At 44.5% G+C, this 23787-nt stretch overlaps 2 protein-coding genes across 4 annotated transcripts in view; one reads left to right on the forward strand and one right to left on the reverse strand.

Moving 5' to 3' along the window:
• The window catches only part of LOC119174260 (thromboxane-A synthase-like), a 42185-nt gene extending 24957 nt beyond the window's left edge, over window positions 1–17228 (reverse strand). The window contains exons 1-3 of one of the 3 annotated variants that reach the window (XM_075895910.1): window positions 17049–17228; window positions 2044–2121; window positions 963–1059 (exon numbers count right to left, since the gene is read on the reverse strand). In XM_075895910.1, the coding sequence (XP_075752025.1) occupies window positions 963–1059; window positions 2044–2096 (150 nt within the window). In that variant the 5' untranslated portion in view covers window positions 2097–2121; window positions 17049–17228. Of the gene's footprint in view, window positions 1–962; window positions 1060–2043; window positions 2125–9071; window positions 9130–17048 lie in introns of those variants that run through there. The other 2 variants (XM_075895908.1, XM_075895909.1) reach the window with 2 other exon arrangements.
• LOC119174258 (sulfotransferase 1C2-like) overlaps window positions 1–23787 on the forward strand; it is a 265196-nt gene that overhangs the window by 37602 nt on the left and 203807 nt on the right. The window lies entirely within an intron of this gene.

The following is a 23787-nucleotide window of genomic DNA, read 5'->3' on the forward strand; positions in this document are numbered from 1 at the left end:
GAAATACGTCCCAGCAAAGTGAGAGAAAGAGAAAATTTCAAACGAAGATTGCACGTCGCATTATAACCGAAAGCATTATTATAACCGTCATCTTCAAATATATTGTGTGGTTAGGATAATGTTCATCAGTTCATTTCTGTAAGTTTATAGCATACGTTGCTAAAAAAAGATCCCCCGTGCCCTTAGTGGTGCTGTTGTAGCTGTATCAATTGAAATTGATACAACTACAACAATTGATACAATTTTATTGATACAAGAGCGTTGTATCAATTGAAATTGATACAACGCTCTTATTACAGCTCAGGTTAATAGGCAACATCATCTCTAGGTACAGATTCTACTGAGAATGTTATTTACCCAACACTATTTACTGCGTTTGTTTATTGGTTGTGATGCCTAGGTGCGCGATATGCTTAACGCTCCTGAGGTTGTATATATTGCGAATGTGCGACGGCTGCATTTACGATGGAGGTGGAAATGTTGTAGGCTCGTGTGCTCAGATTTGAGTGCACGTTAAAGAACCCCAGGTGGTAGAAATTTCCGAAGCCCTCCACTACGGCTTCTCTCATAATCATATGATGGTTTTGGGACGTTAAACCCCATATACCGATCGATCAATCAATCAATCAATCAATCAATCAATGCGGGTAAGGTTCATTCATTTATTCATTCATGCGTGCACAAGCTTGACGCATTCGTCCTCGTGCTGTGTCATTCAATATGAGTTTTGTGCCGAATAGCTGACCTGCACCCGCCTATAAATTTGCGCCGTCTTCGTGCAGGGGATATTGGAAGCAATCTTAGAATTGCTTACTACAGCGATTAGGACCGTACTTGAAGTGCGACAGTATTTTATATTAAATACGTAATTCCCTAGAGCCTTGGGGGAGGGGGGGGGACTGTATGAACTCTTGAATCGATCATTCCTATCTCTCTTTAGGGCGGAACTTGAAAACGCTTACCTTTTTGTACATCTCCCACATGTTTCCGAAGATTATGCTTGGCGTCGGTCCGGGTATGCCGAGATTCTTGAAGAAATTGAAGTGCTCTCTTCTTTTCCTGCGGGGAAATCGGTCGTACCTTATTGTACTAAGTTTACTCAAGGGGTCACTAGCGTAATTATAAAGTAGAACTCCGCAATCCAGAAAACACCACTCTCACCGCGACACGACGCTTATAGTAAGCGACAAAACGCCCAAAAAGAAAATGCGAAAAGGTTAGTAGGATCGTTAGCTCCAATTTTTTCTCCATTTTCATTGCAGTTACAAAATGCGAGTAACATACAGTGGTGGATCTAGAGGGGAAGGGGGGGGGGTAGAGGCAGGTGCCCCTACCCTACCCCAAAGTCTGTCACCCCCCCCCCCCCCTCACTTCAGGGATCGTAGTGCACTTCCCATTGCCACTTATGACAAGTGAGTGCAACCACTGTGAGCATGTACTCCTTGACAGTATTTATTCTATTAAGGGATTTTTCTGCTAGTAAAAACAGTATTGACAACGCCCCCCTCATAGGTGTTACCCATCGCGACCGCCACCCCCCCCCCCCTTAATGTGAATGACCGGATTCGGCCCTGGTAACACAACTCAGATAATTATTATTTGTTAAGAAAATTACCGCTGAGGGTTCCTTTCAGCACAATACGGGATGACAATGTTTAATGGCACAAGGTAGAAAATATGAATTTTTAACAGCATGAAATAGAGCCTTCGTTTTGCCGCAATTATTAAAAAGCATAAGGCAGCAAGTAAATATATTTCTGCGAAAAACAAGTCAGATCAATATTCTTCAAGGAAAAAAAGTCCTGGGTTAGTTCTTTTATTTATCAACCTGAGAATCATGATGAGTAAGGTGAGGCCCAAAAAGTGATTAGATGCTTGCGAATGCGTTCGTAAGTTGAATGGAACACCTATGGCTGTCGATTACCGCATGTTATATTCATACCCCATCATGTACTCAGAAAATACCACATAATATACTCAGGCGAATACCGCATAATTTACCCACGCAAATATCACGTAATGAATACCGCATAACCTACTCACATGAGCCAGTGGACGATCAGAAGGACCACGGTGGCTATGGCCAGCTCCCACATCTTGAAACTCGATTTTCGTTCTTATCTTCTGGAAGAGCATGAAAGCGAAAATCAGAAAGCGTGACATCATGAAAAAGTGCTATGCATTTTTTCAAGCGTGACACTCAATAACATTCCACCAGAAAAACTAGAAAAGCTCTTGGCAGCCAACTTGGACTTGGCGCTGAGAAAGAGAAACACATTCAAGACGCAACTCAAGTTGTCCTTAAGTAGAGACCATGAAGGTTATATTACGAAGACCACGATTTCTTATATTACTCGTAATTGTATGTATGTGTATATCCCCTTTAATCCTTCTGCAGGAGCAAAGAAAACGCTACACCGACGGCCATATTTTAGACGTTGTTGTTGTTGTTGTTGTTTTAACTGTTTTGCTGTGGAGAGGTTGAGGAGCCTATTGCCTCGGCTACTCCATATCACAGAGTTCTGCAGCGAAAAATAAAAAAATAATACAGAACGGTACCCAAAAATTAACAATACGGAAAAGGAAAAAAAAAACACATAATAGCACACTGAAACCAGTTCAAATAACATGTCAATACACAGTTTTCTTCACGCAGTTCACACAGTCATAAACTACTTTCACGCACACCTTACTACTCTAATGCCAGTAGATACATGACCACCCTTTACATAATACTCATTTCTGGTTGTCAGTCATAGGCGCTTGTCCAGTCCGGTCTCCACTAAAAAGTCTGTCAGGAAGATTATTGCCTTTTTCTGAAGATGCATCTCAGGCCATGGTCCAAGTAGTTTCTTTATTGTGAGGGGCCGTCTGTCCAAACTTGCTAATTTGTTCCTTAATTTTTCTCTTTCTTTCGCGTATTTAATGCACTCCAAAAGAATATGGCGAACATTTTCTTCTGCATGACCACATAGGCATTCCGGTGAGTTGGATCGATGTATCTTGTGCAGGAAGCTGTTTGTGTATGCTACTTCCAATCTAAGTCGGTGGATCAATGTCTCTAGGTGTCGTGGAAGGCCTGTCGCTATGGAAAATTTTCTGTGTGGATCAACTTCATAAAGTACCGTTTCCTTTGATTTAGGGCTCTCAAACCACTTCTCCATCGAACAATGGTTAGCTCCTTGCGATATAAAATGTCGGATATCCGTCCCAGATATAGGGATTGTGCAATCCCGTCCTTCCTTCAATGCTTTCTTCGCGAGACTATCAGCATCTTCATTTCCCTTTATTCCAATGTGGCTGGGTATCCATTGGAATACGATGTTGTGACCCTGCGATGAGGCATATTCCACAGTTTCTGCGATACATTGTGGTATTTCACCATTTCTGTAAGGTGATCTCACATTTCTGATTAGCTGAAGAGCAGGTTTGCTATCAGTGCATATCACCCATTTTCGTGGATCTGGATTCTCGCAGATAAGCTTAACTGCTTCAAAGATAGCCACCAATTCTGCTGTCGTCGATGAAGATTTGTGCGATAATTTGTACATCTTCTTTTCCTGAATTTCGGGTATAAAGACCGCACAGGCTGACGCTTCTTCTGTGCATGATCCATCTGTATATATCTTCGTTTTTTCATTATGCATTACATGAAGCTGATGAAGTACCAACTGTGCCGCTACTAGAGGTGCCATGGCTGCTTTCTTCTCTATGCCGTCTATTTCACGGATAACGTTGAGAAGTGGCAGCGTCCAAGGTGGTTTTGAAGGTTTCCATTGTTTAAATTCTGGTACTACTGCTTGAAATGATGATATAGTATCCTGTAGTCTCGTTGCCGTTCTTTGTGTTAGTGCACCAGATAAAAAATGACTTTCATGTTGCGTGAAAATTCTAAATAAATTTCGAGATGTTTCTTTAGTTCGCAGTACTGCCAAAGGTGGCTCTCGAGCCTCCGCATACACTAAATCACTGGAAGTTGACCGTGGTAAACCCAGACATACCCTCAAGCTCCTTGCCAATAACAAGTGCAGTCTCCTTTCGGTGGAGGCTGGGAGTCCGTGCAGCAGGGGCAGTGAGTAAGTTACGATGGGGCGTATCCAGGCAACATGTAGGGCTAATAACGACTCTGTAGTACCACCCCATTTGGCCCCGCAGAGATGCCGGAGGATTCGAATGGCCTGATTCACTTTTTGTTCCAGGGACTGGACATGAGGCGACCATGTTAGTCTCCGGTCTAAAATTACTCCCAAGAATTTATGAGTTTTGACCATTTTAATAGGCTGATTTTGCAGATTAATCTGGAAATTTCCAGGTCTCTTTAATGTAAACGGAAGTATGGCTGTTTTGGCCAGACTCAGTGCCATACCTCTTTGTTTTAGAAAATGGTCTACATTATCCAATCCTTCTTGTAGAGTTTGTTGTATATCCAAAAACGATGGACCAGACGTCCATATGCTTATATCATCAGCATATACTGAACATCTGATGTTGGGTGGAAGATTATACGGGAGCTGCGCCATGACTGCATTAAAGAGAGTAGGGCTTAGTACGCTGCCCTGTGGCACTCCTTGGTTGACGACATGTTCTGACGTTGGGCCCTCCTGCGTAACTACAAAAATTTTCCGGTGCTTCAGGAAGTCAGCGATCCAACGCAGTATCTTGCCCTTGAATCCCTGTAACGCCAGGCCTTCCAGAACGTGAACGTGACTCACTGTGTCGTATGCTCGGTGGACATCAAGGAATACAGCGACAGTGATGTTTCCTTGCGTTCGTTGGTTTTCCACATCTGTGACCAAATCCAGAATGCAGTCCATTGTGCATCTACCTCTTCTGAAGCCGGCTATGCTTTCTGGTAGTAGTTTTTTCATGTCTTGCCACCATAAAATTCGTTCATTGATCATTTTTTCCATCACTTTTGAAAAACAACTTGTCAAACTAACCGGCCTAAACGAGTCCAACTGCATAGGGCTCTTCCCTGGCTTTAGCAACGGTACTACTTTTGATATCTTCCAGCTTTCCGGAACTTTTTCTTCTTGCCAAATTTTATTATAGATGTCCAACAGGTGTAATTTTCCTTTTTTGCACAAATTAGCTAGAGCAGCGTATGTAACTCCATCTGTTCCTGGTGAACTTGTTCGTTTTACTGAAGACAACACATATTGGAGCTCCTCTGGTGTGAAGCTGTCATCCAGATCTGATGAACTGATCGCAGAGGACTTTGTTACAACCGCCGAAGCTGATTCTGCTGAGGATTTATAATCGCTCGTTTGGGCGGTCTCTCCATTTCTCAGTATAAGATCGCAAAATTCTTCGGCAATCACCCGTTCGCTAACTCCTCGAGACAGCGCTAGAGCCTGTAGTGGTCTCGAGTGGACTACTGGCTGTCGGAGGGCGCGTACCATGTTCCACAGTTGAGTCGCCGAGGTAAATGGGGAAATTGAGGCACATAAATCTTGCCACCTTTTGGTTGAAAGCTTCTGCAGTTGGTTACGCATTGTAGTGTGTACTTTCTGTGCAACCTTGAAGTCTTCTAAATTACCTGACCTGCGATATCTTCTTTCAGATCGGCGTCGTATTGCCCGAAGCCTCTCATACTCAGCGTCAACACCCGAATACCCATCTGGAATGGGTACTGTACGAGTTGCTTTTGTTAGAAATTTTTTTATCTTAGATGCATACGTTTCTGCGTCAGAACAGGGTTCAAGATTTTGTCTCTGTAGTTCTCGAAAGATTGCCCAGTTTGTGATTCTTGTTGTGCGGTTATTTCTTGTTTTCTTCAACTTTGGGTGATATATGAATACTGGCAAGTGGTCACTTCCTCTTGTGTCAGCGTCCGCAATCCAGTCTGCTCCAGCCGCTAATTCAGAGGAGCACACAGTAATGTCTAGTACGCTGCAGTAGTTATGCCCCCGTAGAAACGTTGGAGAACCATCATTTAGTATAGTGTAACCATAATCTTCGCATATTTTTACTATAGCAGATCCCCTTACACTACAACGCTCACTACCCCACAATTCATGGTGCGCGTTAAAATCACCACATATAATTATGGGATCATGGTCAGATCTACACACTGCAGCCAACTCTGCGTATGAAACGTTTGCTTGAGGGTGCACGTAAACACTAACTACAGTTACAGTAACGTTACCAAACTTCACTTTGCATCTAACAAATTCCGGCGCATCTGTTTTTGAAGTAGCCACAAGTGTCGACGGAATATCGCGTCTCACACACAACATCACTCTGCTTTTTGCAGCAGGACGGTCTGCTTGGTACACCACATAATTGGACAAGCGAAAGTTAGTGGATACTCTTGTTTCGGAAATACACAAAATCGGAAACCCGTGCTCAGCGACGAATTTCCGAAAATCTCCACTCTTATTCTGCAAACCGTTGCAGTTCCACTGGAATATTGCACTTCTTTTGTACCAGTTAGATAGTCCGGTAGCCATGATTACGACAAGAGAAGATGCTCAACATCTAGCAGCAATTTCACTTCTGGTAAAGAGCCTGCTTGTGGCAGGGATCGTAGAATTGCTTTGAGAGCCGCAAAGATTATTGGCAAAATGACTTGCTCGCTTCCGGCTGTCTCCGCCGAGATCGCATTTCTCGAAGAAGTTTTACTCAGCAAGCTGCTGTGACCCTTCCCTTTGGTAGTCAGTGGCTCTTTGGCTGTGTCTGGCCTGGTAGAAAGTTCCACTTCAGCATGTTCCTGGGCCCGGACTTCTTTTCCAACGCGATGTTTTGGTGCTGAGCGCTTCAATACTTCCGAGTAAGAGTCGTGGCGCCACTGTTTTGCACTTCTTTGTGCCGCAGGAACATCTTCGACTATATCCGCATTGGGTGCTGGACCCTTTTGTATCTTATGGTACCCTTTTACAATTCTCTCTCTTTGTGCCGCTGATGCCAAACGGTTTCGAGAGCAGCCTGAGAACGACGCCGGATGTGGTCCAGCACAGTTTGCACACTTAGGTTGACGCTTCGAGGTGCATTCTTTGTAATCATGTGCGCCCGCACATACCTTGCATCTCTTGGTTCCCCTGCAAGTCTTAGCCTTATGCCCATATCTCTGGCAGTTGTAACACCTTACCGCCGGCTCAATGTATTCCTCGACAGCGTGAACCGTAAAGCCGAGAGCAACTCTTTTTGGCAATGGCATGTCATGTCTAAACTGGAGTATTACATTTCGTATGGGCTGCATTGTGACACTTCCATCTTCATTTCTAACCCATCTTTTTTGTCGTGTGACCGAGATTACTCCAGCATCTTTAAGATAATCCAGTAGGTCATAATCACTGTATTCGAGTGGAACATCTCTTATCTTTGCTAAGGTCTTCATGTAAGACTGAGGTATCATCACTTGTACAGGCAATCCAGCCAGACTCTTGATCAGCAGTAACTTGTTTGCCGAGTACAAAGACCGTACTCCAACACAAAAACTTCCGTCTCTGTTGATTCTTGATGATGTCACTTTCTCATTGATAGCAGAGATTATCTCAGACGCTATGCGATTGGGATTCACCTTCCAGAAGGAGTCCTCGGCAGCGATTGGTCTGAATACCACCGGTATCCCCGTAGCTCTGTTCTTGTGATGGGTGACCACCGTGTAAGCTCCCTCGTCTTCCTTGGGTGCTTCTGTATCCATCTGTGTCATGTCATTAAGGGAGTACGTCGATGTAGCGTCATCGTTGTCAACCTCTTCCTCCTCTGTACGCCTCTTCTTGCACTGCGAGGCCTCGCTGCTCTCTGTAGGGGACGTCGATATTGTTGCTGAGCCTGCAGCAACTTGAAGTCGAGCGGGATGGATAAGTGGTGCTCCTCTTGGCGCTAGCGGCATCTCGTTGTCCCCCATACCCGGGCTTTGCCAGGTATGAGGCACGGGCCCGCTAAGGGGCGATTCTGATCGCGATGCGTAGTGAAACTCCGACTCACCGATGTTTAGCTGCCACTCTGGAGACAGTCCACCCACCGCACACACTGTAAAAAGATCCTGAACTCAATATAATAACTGAATTAAGAGAGCGAAATGAAGCTACGGGCTTCTTCCATTCACTTCTTCTTCCTTTCTCCTATTTTAGACGACCTCCAATCAGTGCTTTCCTGTTTAATTTTGGCTTGTCTTGGGCTGCCATGTGGCGTACATCTGCCTCATCCACATGGGGCTCGTTTTATGCTCATACACTGCAATATTGCGTAACTATTTGGATGTAACACGACCAGGATTGTAATGGGAGGGGTTACGTTTCAAGTTCGAAGCAGCTCTATAACTAGCCTGTCCCTCCGTATATCCGTACGAACGCGCCGTCACGCACTTCCCTTGCCGCAGGTGCGCGTTCACGTCATCCTTTTTTCTTTTCGTCCGCTTTTCTTTCTTTACATTTACGTCACTTATTACCAATAAAATCCCCTATACTTTCTTTGCATCATTCTTTGATAGTTTTTATTAATATTGTGAGACAGCACGAAGGTCACCTCGCTCGCTGCATCGTTTTCTTACAGTGGCTTACAGTTGAGTGCCACGATGGACGCTAGAGAAGTGAGCTGCTAGCCTTACTTCGTATAACATTTTAATTAGTTGTTATCGCATTCATCGCTTCGGCCTTGTGGTGAAACTGCAACTTTTTCTTTTCTTTTTGTAGCAACTACATATACACCGATGCTCCTTCTCGAAGGGCACAATATTATAAATATTCTAACTCGATATTTGTAGCGTTAGGATATTTAGCTTTCACTGATCTGTGTCTTGCGCAAAAAAATAGCAGGCTGGGAAAAATTCAGGCAGTACCAACCCAGGTTTCTGTTAGTGATATGGGAGGTCACTGTACTCAAAGTCAGTCAATGCATTGTTACTGTAGTAAGAGCGCATAGCCAACCTTGGACAAGACTATTCAATATCAGTGATTATCTATTCAACTGTACCAAATAATAACATATACTCTATTCAAGCAAGCCAACATTAGCCTATTGAAACCAGTGCCTGTGGCATATGAGTGAATACAACAGTCCGGAATACCACCGTACGTCGCTCAGACGCCACAATAGTGTTCGCAGAAAAAAATTCTGTCACTTACAATAGAGCAACGTAGAGTATCGAGCTGTCTGCCTCTTTTGTGAGCGCACGTGTTCTCACTGAGTGACTATATGGGGGTGGACTATCATTCGTTCATTTGTTGCGCTACAGACCGAAACGAGAAGATAGATACGAAGATTGTCAAGTGTGGGAGTCATCCTCCAATCGCAACTTTCGAGTGCTTTGCACCGAGCGTACGGCGTGCAAGTTTTTTTTTTTTCCCCAAGAAAGCGTCAAGTGCTTGTAGACGTGGTCACAGTCGCAAGCCTTGCGTTTCTTAGCGCGTGTAAATATCGCTGCGTTGAGCTTTCGAAGGTTCACAGACCCCTCTTGCAGATTGAAACCCGCTGACAAAGAGACTAATGATACAGCTGCTTCGAGGCGTGACCAGTGTAGTGCAACTGCACCCGCCATTGGATGCTCGCGCATTACATAACTTTGCGTATAGGCCTTCATTGTTCTACACCAAAAATTATTGCCACCTAAAAAAGCTTTCAGGTGGGCCACGTAATTCTGTAGCGATTGGCTGATGCACTTAACATCCTGAAACAGCGAAGCTTTCCGCTTCCATATACTTGTGTAATATGGGTTCCTGAACACGAGGGTATACAACAAAATAAAGCGGCCTATGCCGCTGCCCGCGAACGCGTCATCCGGGCGGCCCTAGGGTCACAGGGTACCCGACCCGTGGCTGAATAGATGGATGTTGTAGAAAACATCTATTCGTCGCTACTTCAACACTACAAACTGGAGCGGGGAGTGTAACCTCCATCCACATCCAAAACTAACAAAAAAAAAGCCTGATCATCAGACGCCTGGAAAGCAACACGTATACATGTAATGTCAATGTACCACCTCTACCGAATGACACATGGCTACACGTGACCACTCTGCAGCGTACCGGACAACCTAGCATTCTGGCTCCTGGAATGCCAGTGCCGCGCAGACCACGACATGCAACAGCAGGGAGGCGTGCACCAAGCACCGATAACTAACGACGACCACCTAATGGAAACGTGGGAGGCCAAGCTCGTCCTCGAGGACCTGGAAGACCAGCGACAACTCGTCGCCAGGGCCAAGAGGGCAGTCGAAACCAGGAAGTTAGGGTGACACCGGGCATCGTTCAGAACACAACTTCGAAATAAACGTTTATTTCTCTCTCTCGCTCCACCGCGGTTGTCGTGTGGGTAAGGTACTCGGCTGCTGACCCGCAGGTCGCGGGATTGAATCCCGGCTGCGGCGGCTGCCTTTCCGATGGAAGCGGAAATGTTGTAGGCCCGTGCGCTCGGATTTGGGTGCTCGTTCTAGAAACCCAGGTGGTCGAAATTTCCGGAGCCCTCCACCACGGCCTCTCTCATAATCATATGGTGGTTTTGGAACGTTAAACCCCACATATCAATCAATATTTCCCTCCCTCTCAGGATCAAGAATAAGATGAAGAAAGCGCCCGCTGGCCGAGTTATTGCATCGCACGCACTCAGCGCAGCTTAGCTTAGGTTTATGACCACGCGAAGTGGTAGAACGAAACCTTTTAACAACGTTTCTGTAAATATAAGAAAATGTATGACTGCCTAACTAATGTGTAACATTGACAGGCATGTACCTGCAGTTGAAGAAATACTATAGAATATGACAGGCAGAATAATAATAAATTGGGTATTTTTATGAGTATTAAATATGAGAGTGGGGTTAGTTGGTGCGAATTTACTTCTGACAGACCTAATTAGCGCTGAAGGACAAAACGCAAGGGGCAGAAAGCGAAAAAAAAAACGCAGTACTTTTTCTAATAATTAAATAAAATAAGGTTCACATCGGGTGTATGGCTAGTCAGTTGAATGTATGACACGTCAAATGTATGGCAGGTCACTTGCAAGACATTAGTTTTGCCTTTGAGAACGCCACCGACCACGAATGTTCACATGAAAAGAAGACGTTTTTACTCCGGCTTATAGAGCCTTGTTCGCAATACCTTGCCTTGGCTGCAAATTCTTGCAAAACGTCTGCATTTCGCGGGAATATCCGTGGTTGTAGTTTACTCTAATTGTCATCGTGTGCTTTCCCAAACCAACGGGTTTACGTCCGACCCTCGGCTTCCTGGCCTTCGCATGTCGTTAATCTTATCATTGCTTCTTGATCTTTGTGTCTTGAAGGACGCCAGTGAAATCTCAAGCTATCAAAGAATACCTTATCACATGGGCCTACATGTTCGAGATATCTCTTACTTTCTGATAAAGTACTCTAGACTGATGCAATTGCTGCATTTATTATCGGAGCGAACACACACTTATCGGGAGTAAAGCCGAAAACCGGGCGCATAAACGCGGAGAAAGAAGTAAAGGCGCCTAAATTTGAACTCATAAGTAGGGAATTCACCTTGTGCAGAAAGTCACAGAACAACTCGGAGTAAAAATGTGCGCGACAAGAGATTAAGAACAAAGGCAATGCATATTTTAGCAAAGAGAGATAGAGAAAGCGAGATCGATGAAAAAACAACAGGCAGGGATATCAACAATAACACACATGCGCTTTCCCACCGTACTTAGTGCGCTAGCACTGGGCAAGGGGTGGGGCACAAGGACTTACTATCGGCGTCAAATGAAACCCGAACAGCGGAGCGCGTGTTTCAATCATTAAAACAGTATAGTGTATGCCGTCCAGTCATCACCATTGACAGGCGTGCGCATCCGATTTGGCAGCACTGCACGATCCTCTACAGTGCATTATCTCCGTTTCTGCTCTAGTTTTCGTATGGTGGTAATGGTGGCCATTGTGGGCGTGCCAAGCGCTTTTGATTGTATCACTCGCAATTCCTTACTTTTACTTCAGCGTCGCAATGCAATCGGTGACTTGGCATGATAAAACAAATAGAGAAATATAACCGGTTTGTGGTTGATTTTCAAACGATCGTCGCATCTCGTTTTACAGCGCTGCTTCACCTGCACCTTTCTTTCAGAGACCGATTCGAAAACGCGTCACATTAACTGGAAATGCCGAGCGTTTCTTCGGAAGAGAGAGCGCAAATCAATTTGCTTAACCGGCACGAAGTGAAACAGCGTAAAATTGCCAGCATTATGACCAGAGTTTTGTCTACTATAAATAGAATTATCCAGGAATTTCATGATGATGGAGTCCGTGATGACAAACCGTGCTACAATAATTGCCTTCAGCTGCAGTAGTTTAACCTTTGTTTTTTTTTGTTCCTTTCAAATACCATACCTGGAACACAAGCAGAAATATTGCACTATAGGGGATCACGCAGTGCTGCCACACCGGATGTGTGGGCCTGTCTGTGTCAATGACTGGTCGATGGCACGCACTATGCCATTGATAAGGCTTGTGCCACGCACTCCGCTGTTCGCGTTTCATTTGATGCGGATAGTACGTAGACCCATATAACCCGCTTTGAAGTTTGAAGTGAATGAAAATCTTCGAATAAGCTAAAGTCTATTCCGTAGCGATTGGCTAAAATTAGGGTAGGTATCTAGTTTTCGCACAATTAATCATGTCATATTCATTTACAAAACGACTTCAACTACCATCTTAAATGACACCTAATAAACATTTGCTGACGGCGAGCATTCACTGAATTATGTTCAAAATGTTTCAAAATTCCTGCCGAAACTTCTCATGTCAAGCGCCACATCAAACACGGCCTCATCGAAGTGACCATCTAAAGCAATTTATTTGAAGTTAGAAGTTTACCACGTTTTGCGGCATTATTTTTATCATACGACATCGATAATTCAGCGAAGTGTTGCGTGGTTGTCAAAGGATGACCGTATAATTAAGTGAAATGTACATCCTCCATCTCCCACCCTTCTTTTGTTTTTATTCCTGCAACACCTTCTTCATTTTAATTGCATTTCGTCACGGTGGGCACTTCCCCTAACCGTACCTCCACTTCCACATATACCTTCTCCTCGCTCTTTACTTGGAATAAAGGAAAATATACGAAGCATATACACACACGAGCGCTAGGGAAATCCGTTCTATCCTTGACGAAGTCAGGCTCACTTGTCTACACGTTGGCTCGAGCACACAAAGCCTGTTTCCGTAGTTTTTCACCGCAAGTTCCATCTTTTCATTCCTGACATTTTTCAGGGTGACATGAAGCATCATTCAGTGTCGCGAACAGCATTTATTGTCCGCTTGCTCAGCCGCTGCGGCCATACGGTGGGCCAAAATGTCGGGCTTGATCGAACGGAAGTTGTGAAGAAGGGGCAACGTAAATATATCTTCTTTCCTTAATGAGTACACCACTCTTTTGCTCGTACCAGGTACATCGTAGTAGGTAGGCAAGCTTTTTAGGGGCGAAGCTCCTGAAGCCATGGGTCTGTACATGCTTGTCTCTCTGTACGTGACCGTCTAGTTTTCTGACTCACTCAGCAGGTGCGGACGGAAGGACGGATGGACAGACAGACAGACAGACAGACAGACAGACAGACAGACAGACAGACGGACGGACGGACAGACGGACAGACGGACGGACGGACGTTTCACGGTTTACCAATAAAACCCTTGGAAACTTCGCCCCATTGATCATCATTCACTGCGCGGATATGCTGTGATTTTCTTTTTAATCTCACTCAGTGACTCTAAAATAAATATAACGTAGCCCACACACTGCTATATTAATGTGTTTTGCCAAGCATGTTTCACGGAGAAAAGGCGTATCCGATAGACTTTTCCTTTTTTGATGTTCTGCGAAGTATTACCGTATGACCCTACACATTTGTGGGACGCCAGCACCTGTACGTGTGGCCCTAGAAAGACTAAGACTATTACGTCAATAGTATGACAGCTGGCTTGGCTCGGTCGGTCGAAGTAATAGTATACCACTTGCTGAGTTATGACATGCAGTTCATCCGTTCGTCGGCAAACTCAGATCACCGTACGCTCAGCCCACGCAACAGGCGCTGGATACTCTGTGCCCAGTATTTGCAAGTCTTCAGTAGGCACCATTACTCGTTTACTTAGAGTGCAACGTGATACAACAGAGACACTGCCTCCCCTAGCATAGAACGCATCAGCGTTGTTTTGTTTTTTGTTTTTTTTGTTCTCCCTTCTATTTTCCTATCATCACTCATTCCCCTTCTCCTGAGTAGGATAGCAAACCGGACACACGTATGGTTAACATTCCTGCCTTTCTTTCCTCTTCCTTTCTTCCTTCGACGCTTTGGCCCTCTCACAGCACCTCGCACCTGTAACCAAGCGTGGCTTGTGCGACAGAAAAACGCCATGTCTAATTTACTGGCGCAAACGAACTCGGCGCGCAGAAAAGTATATTTCTACGAGACCCGAGGTTTATGTTGTCTCATTTCGCTATAACTCTCTCCCTACCACACCTGAAAGGTACTTTGTCTCGGCGCTTTTACGTTTGGGCATTTTTGCGTCATAACGCATTAATCTGAACGTGTAGCTAATCAGTGGCGTTTTCTGCGGGCAGGAATAACCAGTCAGGCGGTTCTTGAAGAGTCTTGCTTTAAAGTCAATAAAGCATCAAGATATTCAATAAAGCAAATGATGCTTCCGCCCGTTTTTGTTGAAAGAATACTGAGTGGAATAAATAAATAAATTCATATAAATCTGTAAAACGCAAAACATGTATACCAAGAACTTCTTGTTTTTGTCTTCTATTACGCTACACCACATTAGAAATCCGTAAGTACATTCAGAGGCAAACTGATGCTCGTGTTGTTCGGATAAGACGGGTATTTGCGGATGTGATGAAAGAAAGTGGCCCAAGTGAAAGCGCAAAGCTAACTCTGCCATCACATGCGGAACTGACAGAATAGATTAACTGATGTCGCTTTCACACAAAGTGAGGAGTGCTTTACGGGAAAAACTCAGAAGCGCGCGCGCATGCACACACTCGCGCACACAAAAACTCACACACACAAATACCCACACACACAAACACTCACACACACACACACGCACACACGCACACACACGCGCACGCACAAACACGCAACGCACACACACGCACACACAAACACGCACACACAAACACACACACGCGCACACAAGCACGCATACACACAAACACACACACGCACGCGCACGCACCATAAACACACCCACAAACGTGCGCCCACACACACACAAACAAATAAGGGAAAAAAAACCAAGGTTCCATACATACGTGTAGCGAGTGACTTTTCTATTCATAGACAACACAGTGTTTGGTGTAATAAAGAGAGAAGTATTTTAAGCGGAGTAGTTGTTTAGAGACACGACAAACCATGAAATTATAAAGATTGAATGCTTTTACGGTATAGGTGTGTCTGTTGTTAAAAGGGTCATGACATTAGGTCGGCGAACTTTCATGAGTCGACTCACTAGGACTCACTCAGACTAAGATTAAGCCGTGAGTTTGATTCTGATCCGGGTGAGTAATATTTTGGTGAGTTTGAGTCCGAGTGAGTCCTGAACGAAAGATATATCTCTTGAGTGAGCCTGACTGAGTTCCACTTCTTTTTTACCGACCTATGCTCATGGTCATATTTACTACTCTTAGCATTGCTATCAGCCTTACTTTAATTCACGTTTGTACTCACGCCAATTCACACTTAGTCGAACGCAGTGTCTTTCATATATACATTTCTTAATGTTTATTGATGAGAGCATTGAAATACGTTGAAGAAGAACTTGACCCACCCCCTGCAACTCTTCCAAAGAAGTTCTTGACGAATTATATTGTCATGTTTTATAAAAAAAATGATCAGATAACACTGGTTTATGAGCACTCAAGTCGTTTTAGAAGGTGCTATATCAAAAGGTGCCAGGAAGAACACCAATTACGTGTGGTGTTGGTGTTATAAAGCATTGAAACTATGGTCTAAAAAGACCATTCTAGGCTAATGGACTCGTGAGTCGACTCGCTTTTGTCGAATCACATGAAGTTGAGTTCACGTCGGGGGCCCACTGACGAAATGCGTATGAAACGCTGTAACGCAATCATGCTTCGAAAATTCTGCTGCGTAACAACACCCTCTGTTTGATCCAGCAAAAGAAGGAAACAACGTGAAAATTTAGCCCCCATTCACAAAAATATTTTTGAAACTTTCTATAGGCATGACGATAGTTATATCGAGACAGATATAACTATCGAAAGACAGAGAGCGCTCTCTGTCTTTCGTGTCCTTCTTGTCTCTGTGTCGTCGTTTTGTTCTTGCGCTATAACTATCGTCATGCCATACCAACTAGCCCAAGCTGCCACATTTCTATAGGCCTTCAGTCACGGTTACCGATCAGTTGCAGCTGATATTCGTCGCGCGTGACAGAAGGCTAAAAAGAGCAGTTACAATATGCAAGAACACCGCACATTCAGCGAACAATCATGTGATGAACTGGATTGGGGTCGTCCCGAAAAGTAGTTCAGGAATAAAAAGGCTCAATAATGTCATGTATGAAAGCTCAAAGACCAAATCACATTCAATAGCCTCCTTCTCCGCGTAGCCTTCTGTGCGTTTCTGAGAGCTGGCTAACCTCCCTGTCCTTCCTCATTTATTCCTCCTCCTTCTGTGCGTTATATCACCATGCCGAGATCACTGATCACTAAGGTAAGGATAACTTTTGAAGCTTGAAATGACTGAACTTGAAAAAGCGCATTAATTAAGAACTAAGAAATGACAACAACCAAAGAACATGCTTACAAGAAGCCGATACATGTGCTCCAGCTGCGAAAAATATCTGTTTCGCAGTGTACGAAAGAAACGGAGAGGCTGCATTTTAAAGATCAACCAAGTGCAACTTTCACGTCATCCGAGAAGAATTCTCCGCAAAATCAAAAGTTTCAGTGTATGCGTCTTACGCTCATATTGCCCGCGCGTTATTTCTCCTTCAGTGATTAGGCCTTCCAAAAAGTAAATTTTGTTTTTTTTTTCTTTTCCTTGACTGTTCCTTTTTGCATAAAACGAACTGTGAAAATTCAGGTATAAGGTCCGTTCCCGTAATATGAAATGGAAACACTCACGTGATAAAAGGAATGGCCTTGCCGAAAGTCGCCGGGATCTTGTGTAGTTGATGTTTTCTGTTTGTTACTAATATAACCTGTTTTTAGTTGTGGAGATGAACGCGTCAACAATAAAATCAGTGGTCCGACTTACTGTCCCCTTGAGCCCATGCTCGACTAAGGAGCAAGTTGGAACGGTGGAGCCGTAATATATGAACGTCGTATGTGAGATAAAGAAAGTAGACGCACAATAACAAAAAAAAACCAGAAAAAGTTTGGTCTTCTTGTTATTTTGATTCTCACTCACTCATTCACTCACTCACTCATTCACTCACTTTCTCTTTCTTTCTCTCTATCTATCTTCCTTTCTTGCTCTTTTTCTTTCTTTCTCCCTCTCTCTCGCTCTTTCATTACTACGCTGGTGGTACACCTCTTCGTAACCAAACTTTTTGTTTTGTTTCGCTCGCAAGCACTCTCGAAACCATCGATAGGGTTCAGCCGGGGACAGCTGCACCCGCCGGAGTTGCAGTCTAGAACAGAACTGATACCTCACTCTCAAAAAAAGGAATGACGCCATCGTAAACAGATAAGGGAGGTGAGTGAGGTTCTCACATATCGAAGAGAACACTTCGAGGACCCTCGTTGTACTATCATGAGCGCGGTGTCTCATCTTTTGTGCTCGAATTATTCGACGCAGCTTCATTATAGGAACCTATTACAATGCGAGACTGGTGCGGGATACTTAAGCGATTATCACGTTCGAATGGCAAGATATCGGCTATACTCAATGGGGCGGGATGTACGGATATAAGTGTAGCTCGGCTGCGTGTCAACGGCCTCTGTTCGCTACATAATCACGCAGCATTACAATAGAAACCAAACACAGCCGGAGAATGGAACGTGCGATCATTGCGCACGGCATCATGCCGTGATCGGAAGCGAAGCTGATTTAACGAGGTGCACGCCGTAAATGGAGGCTCTGCGAAGTTAACATACAGAAATAAATGAAACTTAGGTGCTTTTATCGTCATGGTTATTAATTTGTATTCATCGAAGGCTGATAATTATCACGCGTATTTTTTATTGTTGAAAATAATAATTACCTTGGGTTTTACGGGCGAGAATTTCGATAGGCATAATCGAGACACCTTAGGGGAGGGCTCTGGAAATTCCGACCATCCCGTGTTCGTTAACGTGCGTTGACAACGTACTGTATACACGAATATTAGGTGTCTCACCTAAGATTCACGACCACGATAGAACCCGGCATAGGACCGGGATAGCACAACTAGGGTAGAACCCGTGACTTTTGGGTGATTGGCTGAGAACCGCAATCACTGTACCGCAAAGGCGAGCTTTTAATAGGATTTCTGATTCGGAAAAAGTTTGCCATACCTTTGGTTAGTATGTTTTAAAGGGCCTGAGTTGAGGTGTTAATGAAGTAAAGAAAATAAAAAAAGGAACAAAAACCTTAGCACAGCCAGAGCTTCACGAATGCACGGCGAAAAAAAAAATATTACATTCTTCATCCTCAGCCTATTCACTGTTCACTGAGGTTCACTTTGCTAATGAACTCTAATTCACTTTTTTTTTGTCCTTTTTAAGTGCATCTCTGTTTATGCAGCCGCTTGACAGGTGCTCGAGTTGATGCGCGCTATAAAAGCCTATAGAGGAATGCAGCAGCACTGACTTCAATATCTACCTTACCTTTCTGAATATCTTCGGAGCGGCTTTCACAAAATACATGCTATTCTCACGTTGGGGCGTCAGACCTCTCCAGATGTCACTTGTTTGAAACGGTATAAGAGTGCACTAAATTTTTGTGATCTTTGTCACCAAACTCGACGTTATTCACGCTGTGTTGAACGAACTAGAGGACAGACCATCTTCAGCGTAAGTCATTCTCGGGCCGTGAACATACGCGTCCTAGGCCAGCAAAGTGATGCGAGTATCGCTGCTGTTTTAATTGACTAGCGGGCTCTGTCATTGATTGTAGGCGTGCAATGGAGCACACAAGCTCCACCTGGATAACAAAAACGCTCCACCCTCTCCATGGTGTTTTTTTTTTCCAATCCCTAGATTTATTTTACCCGTTGTAAAGTAGCAAACTGGTCACGGCTCTGGTCAGCCTTTTTGCTTTTTATTCCCTTCCTACTCGTTCACTTTTTCGAAAATAAGAACATTGTGCAGACACGTCAAAGGCGTAGTGGTTAGAGTGCACAAGAACGGCGAATTCAACAGCTGCCCATGTGGCACATTTGGCTCTGCTCTTATTTTTCAAAAACTTCGGAAGTCATTGAATAACTATAATGCCTGGGGATGGATTGTTCTGAAAGTGTTCGCGCTTCAGCTTTCTGGTAAGGCTTCATTGTGGAGAACCGGGTGAAGAATGGAGGCAAGAAAGGCCAATAAGACTGGTGCTAACCAGCCTTAGTCTAGACTGTACTGTCTCGTCCCGTTTTTTCGCGCAGTTTTCTACAACGAAGAGTTTCTATTGTCCTGACCTTTTCAACGTGTATTCAATCCGCAAGCCCAGCATAGCGAGCTCCACTGTTAATGTAGTTCAACCCAGCGTCATTTTTTTAATTCCCCCTTTTTTTACGTCCCTGCCTTTCTCTCAATTTATTCTGTCTCTATTCTATTCGTTTTGTGTCCATTTAGTGAGGGTTGCCTCTGTAACTGCAAGCCAACTATGAGTATGTTTATGTAGGTACAACCTGGTGGCAGAAAGAAGTGGTAACTCGCGTAAACTGTTGCACGTAAAAGACGTTGGGAAAGAACACCGAGACAGAGACATAGCGCGCAGTCGTCCTGGGTAGAACAGTGACTAAGGCAGTGGAGTGACATGCCCACAAAGCCAATGAGAACTATAATTGGATGCGATGATAGCGCCGTCTGGATTGCGGTGGCAGTTCTACAAAGATAAGAAAATTACTATTTTACTGACAACTAAAGAAGTTTTTGTTGTCTTCTACACTCAAATAACTTTTTGAACAAATAATACCTAAAATATTGTTTGTATAATTTATAGCTGCGTATAAAACGAAATGGTTTTTAAAACACCCAGGTGTTTTGATATGGGGGCTGGCCGTTCGCAGAGTGGACAACACCGCCGTCGTCTGCTTCTGCGTCATGGCTGTCCCCCGCTTGTTGGAGCAGCTCCCTGTCTCAATTTATCTCGTTTGCGTATAGTACAATGCAGTAAACTACCTACTAGAAGCTCACAAGCATTTTGCATACTTACTTTAGTAAGCGAGTGATGCCGCATACAGGCCGAGCGAAACGACAACGCTGATCCCACAGATTTGCAGCAATAAATTGTCTTATTGCAAGTCAATCAATGTTTACATAAAATAAAGGTCATGTAAGTAACGTTTTAACATGTGCAGCAGTGAACAATATGCGTGCACCAGATAGCGAGTACGTACGTGCTACGCATAGACCCAACGCAGATGCCCGGAGCACAGAAGCTGTCCAGCGCTGACTGATATATCCATCGCACTCCACGAAAACTTCACTCCATTAAGTAAAGGTGTACCGCTATCGTTCCTGCGCTTCTGTAGCTGAAGATGTCGTAACGCCTCGTTAACAGTATTCGGCATACTTTCTGTAAATAAAAACAACGTATCCTCCTGCCTTTCGCGAGCAGTACGGCCCGGCTGTTTGTTTTCGGGTTCGCGCTGCGAGCTGAAGTGGGTCACTTTCCCATCTTCTACGTGTTCGTACTATTTGTGCTTACAAATGCTTAAAATTAATTGCGAAGCAGTTTTCTATGCGCACTATTCTCAAGTCTTACAAATAAAATCGTCCAAAAAAGGCTTAGATGGCGTTGCGTTTGCCGTCGCCGGCAGTGCGCTGTCGTCGTTTCGATGGTGGCGACGCCTCACAGCACGGACGCGAAGCTCGCAACATGCCACGGGCTTGGCTAAGGTGCTCGGCTGCTGACCCAAAGGTCGCGGGTTCGATCTCGGCGATCGAATTTCGATGGAGGCGGAACGCCCGATGCCCGAGCATTGTGGGATGTCAGTGCGCGTTAAAGAACACAAGATAGCCAAAATTTATTTCCGCAGCCCTTCACTATGGCGTACCTCATAGTCATATTGTGGTTGGGGGTTGTTAATCCCCGGATGTTCTAGTAGACAGAGAGCACACACTGAGCATTTCGGCGCTCTTGTCTCCGTCTTTTACGCAAAACAGTTTACGAGTAATGGCACGCTCATGAGCGCAAATTGATGCCTTTCTCCAGGCAATAAAATAAAAGACTGAGTTTTCTCGGCTATCGTTCATTTATTTGCTACAGCTTGGGGGGGGGGCGCAGAGCGCGGGATCAAATCCCGGCTGTGGCGGCTGCATTTCCGATGGAGCGGAAATGTTGTAGGGCCGTGTACTCAGATTTGGGTGCACGTTAAAGAACTCCAGGTGGTCGAAATTTCCGGAGCCCTCCACTACGGCGTCTCTCATAACCATATGGTGGTTTTGGGACGTTAAACCCCACAAATCAATCAATGCTGCAGCTTGGGTTGCAAACCATCAGTTTAGGACACTACTTAATGCTGTCGCACCGCGGGCCTGATCACTCAGTCTTGTCTGATCGTTCAGGCTCTCTCTGGCCACAGCTCTTCCCGTAGCTCCACTGGAGACCGCTGTAACGGATTGGGATGGCTCGACAGGTCTTTGTGATCAGACGTGCAGTGTCTTTGGCTGGGCACCATGTTTAGTGAGGAGGGGATCGGTGCATTTCACCGAGACTGCAAGTTTGTGTACGTGTTGGTTTTGATTATCTTCGAACAAACGGATTACTCTATAGTGTTCTATGGTGTCAAGAATAGATGTGTTGAAGTCCTATATTTCAGTTGAGTGTGGTGGAATAGTTGAGACAGGAAGGAGACTGGGAGACTCCTACAGGCCACGGCCTGAATGCACAAAAAAGCTTCTGACGCTAGAACTTTTCGCAAGAAAAGTTGCAACCGATCACGATGTCAAACACATTATTGCTGAAGGTAACTGATCAATTTAATAATGCACTTACATCTCTCCTCAATCATCTTTGATTCCGTGTATTCCGTTCCCCAGCACAGAACTGGCCAACCTTCTCGCTCTTCAGTTTTTCCCCACACTTACCAGAAAGCAGCTGTGTGCATTCGGCTCCAGTGCCCGAGTTACCGGAGTGCTCACGGACTAGCGTAGAGCATAAGATTTATTTTAAGCCAATCCTCACACTGTGTATATCAATAATGTGAAGGCCATTAGCTGATTGTAAAGCTTACCTTCAAAAAAGTTTTGCGAATTTGGCCCCAGATTTTTTTTTCTTGCTATTCATGGTGGAGGTGTGGGTTCATTCTTGAACAGGGAGTGCGCGTCAGATGAAACGAATGACGATCGACGGTATATGTTCACCCGGTCCTTATCACATGCTGGCCACTAGTGTTCATGCTCATCAGCTCTGACGTAACCAAACCTGCACTCTATGTATTCACCGTGCTCACAGAACACTGGAGGGAAGAGTACACTTGCTTTGTCTGAATCTGAACATCATAGGAGAAAAAAAAACAGCATCCGTATTCTCCAAAACAACTTGCGCCCAAAGGTTCCTAAGGTGCCTAAGTTGGTTTATTAGCTTTGTGGCAGAATAACGTGGAGTACGCGACAGTGACACAAACAGGACACTAACGCTGGCATATTTAGGGGAAAAAAATTACTCTACCCTAACGCGAAATCCCGAATGTCAGAAACACTAATGAATAAAAAACCCTCGACGAACCTCTTCATTGGCGTAACCAGGTAATCAATGGGAGAAGCCGCCTGTAAGAAATTATTTAGTGATTCACGCGGTGGATTCTAGGGATATATAAGGAGATGCGTCCGGTTAATATCAATCAGTAATCTGTCTAAAAGAGCGCAGATTAAGCGGACATTCTTGCGCCACACACAGTGCGTTACCGATACGCCCTGATAATGCTGGTTATGTGTGCACCGCACGACGTTGTTTTAAGTACGAGGTTACGAAGACTATTTCAGCTGCTATGCTTCTAGTGTGCAATCTCCGATAGTTGGCTGTCCGGGTCGATAACGAGACATGAGTCCTTCATGAAGCGAGAATTATAACGAAGCGAAAGGTGTTCGTTGGGTCACAGACTAACCTCCACTTTTTCTTTATTTTAAACATTTACTTCTTCATTTTGCAAAAGTGATAATGTTAATTAAGCGTTCTTTGGACATCATTTGTGAATGAAGTTCCTGAAATTGTGCTTCTTCATCAAGAACATATTGCTATTGTGGAGCAGCTGAGTGTAACGCTAACTACTATAGGTTAAATCTGTCCATGGACCAGTGCAGGACCTCACGTTGAAGAGATAGAGAAGAAACAAGAGTGGGTTGTCGTGGTCGCAATAAAATAGGGCTGACAGGTAGGTTAATTACACTATGTCCTGTTTGCGATCCTATGCCGGAAAAGTGACTTGATGTGGTAAGCTAGAAAGAACAAAGGAACAATCCTAAGTGTGCACAAATCCCAACCGGAACGCGCAGCGCAGCGAGGCATATTTATAGGCAACAGCTTATAAGAGTCGTCTGCAAGCTCACTAGGAGTACTCCGTATGTCTTACAGGGCCGATGAGCTGAGACATTCCAAGATTTTTGCTTTGGCAAAGCACCGATCATCCATAGTATGTTCAAGGCGCAAGTGTCTGCAAATTCACACGCTGTCTATGCGTCACAGACTGCAACTTCAATATAATGCCACAAGTGCGCTCTGAAACAA

The sequence above is a fragment of the Rhipicephalus microplus genome, chromosome 5 (genome assembly GCF_043290135.1).
Source record: "Rhipicephalus microplus isolate Deutch F79 chromosome 5, USDA_Rmic, whole genome shotgun sequence".
NCBI lineage: Eukaryota > Metazoa > Arthropoda > Arachnida > Ixodida > Ixodidae > Rhipicephalus > Rhipicephalus microplus.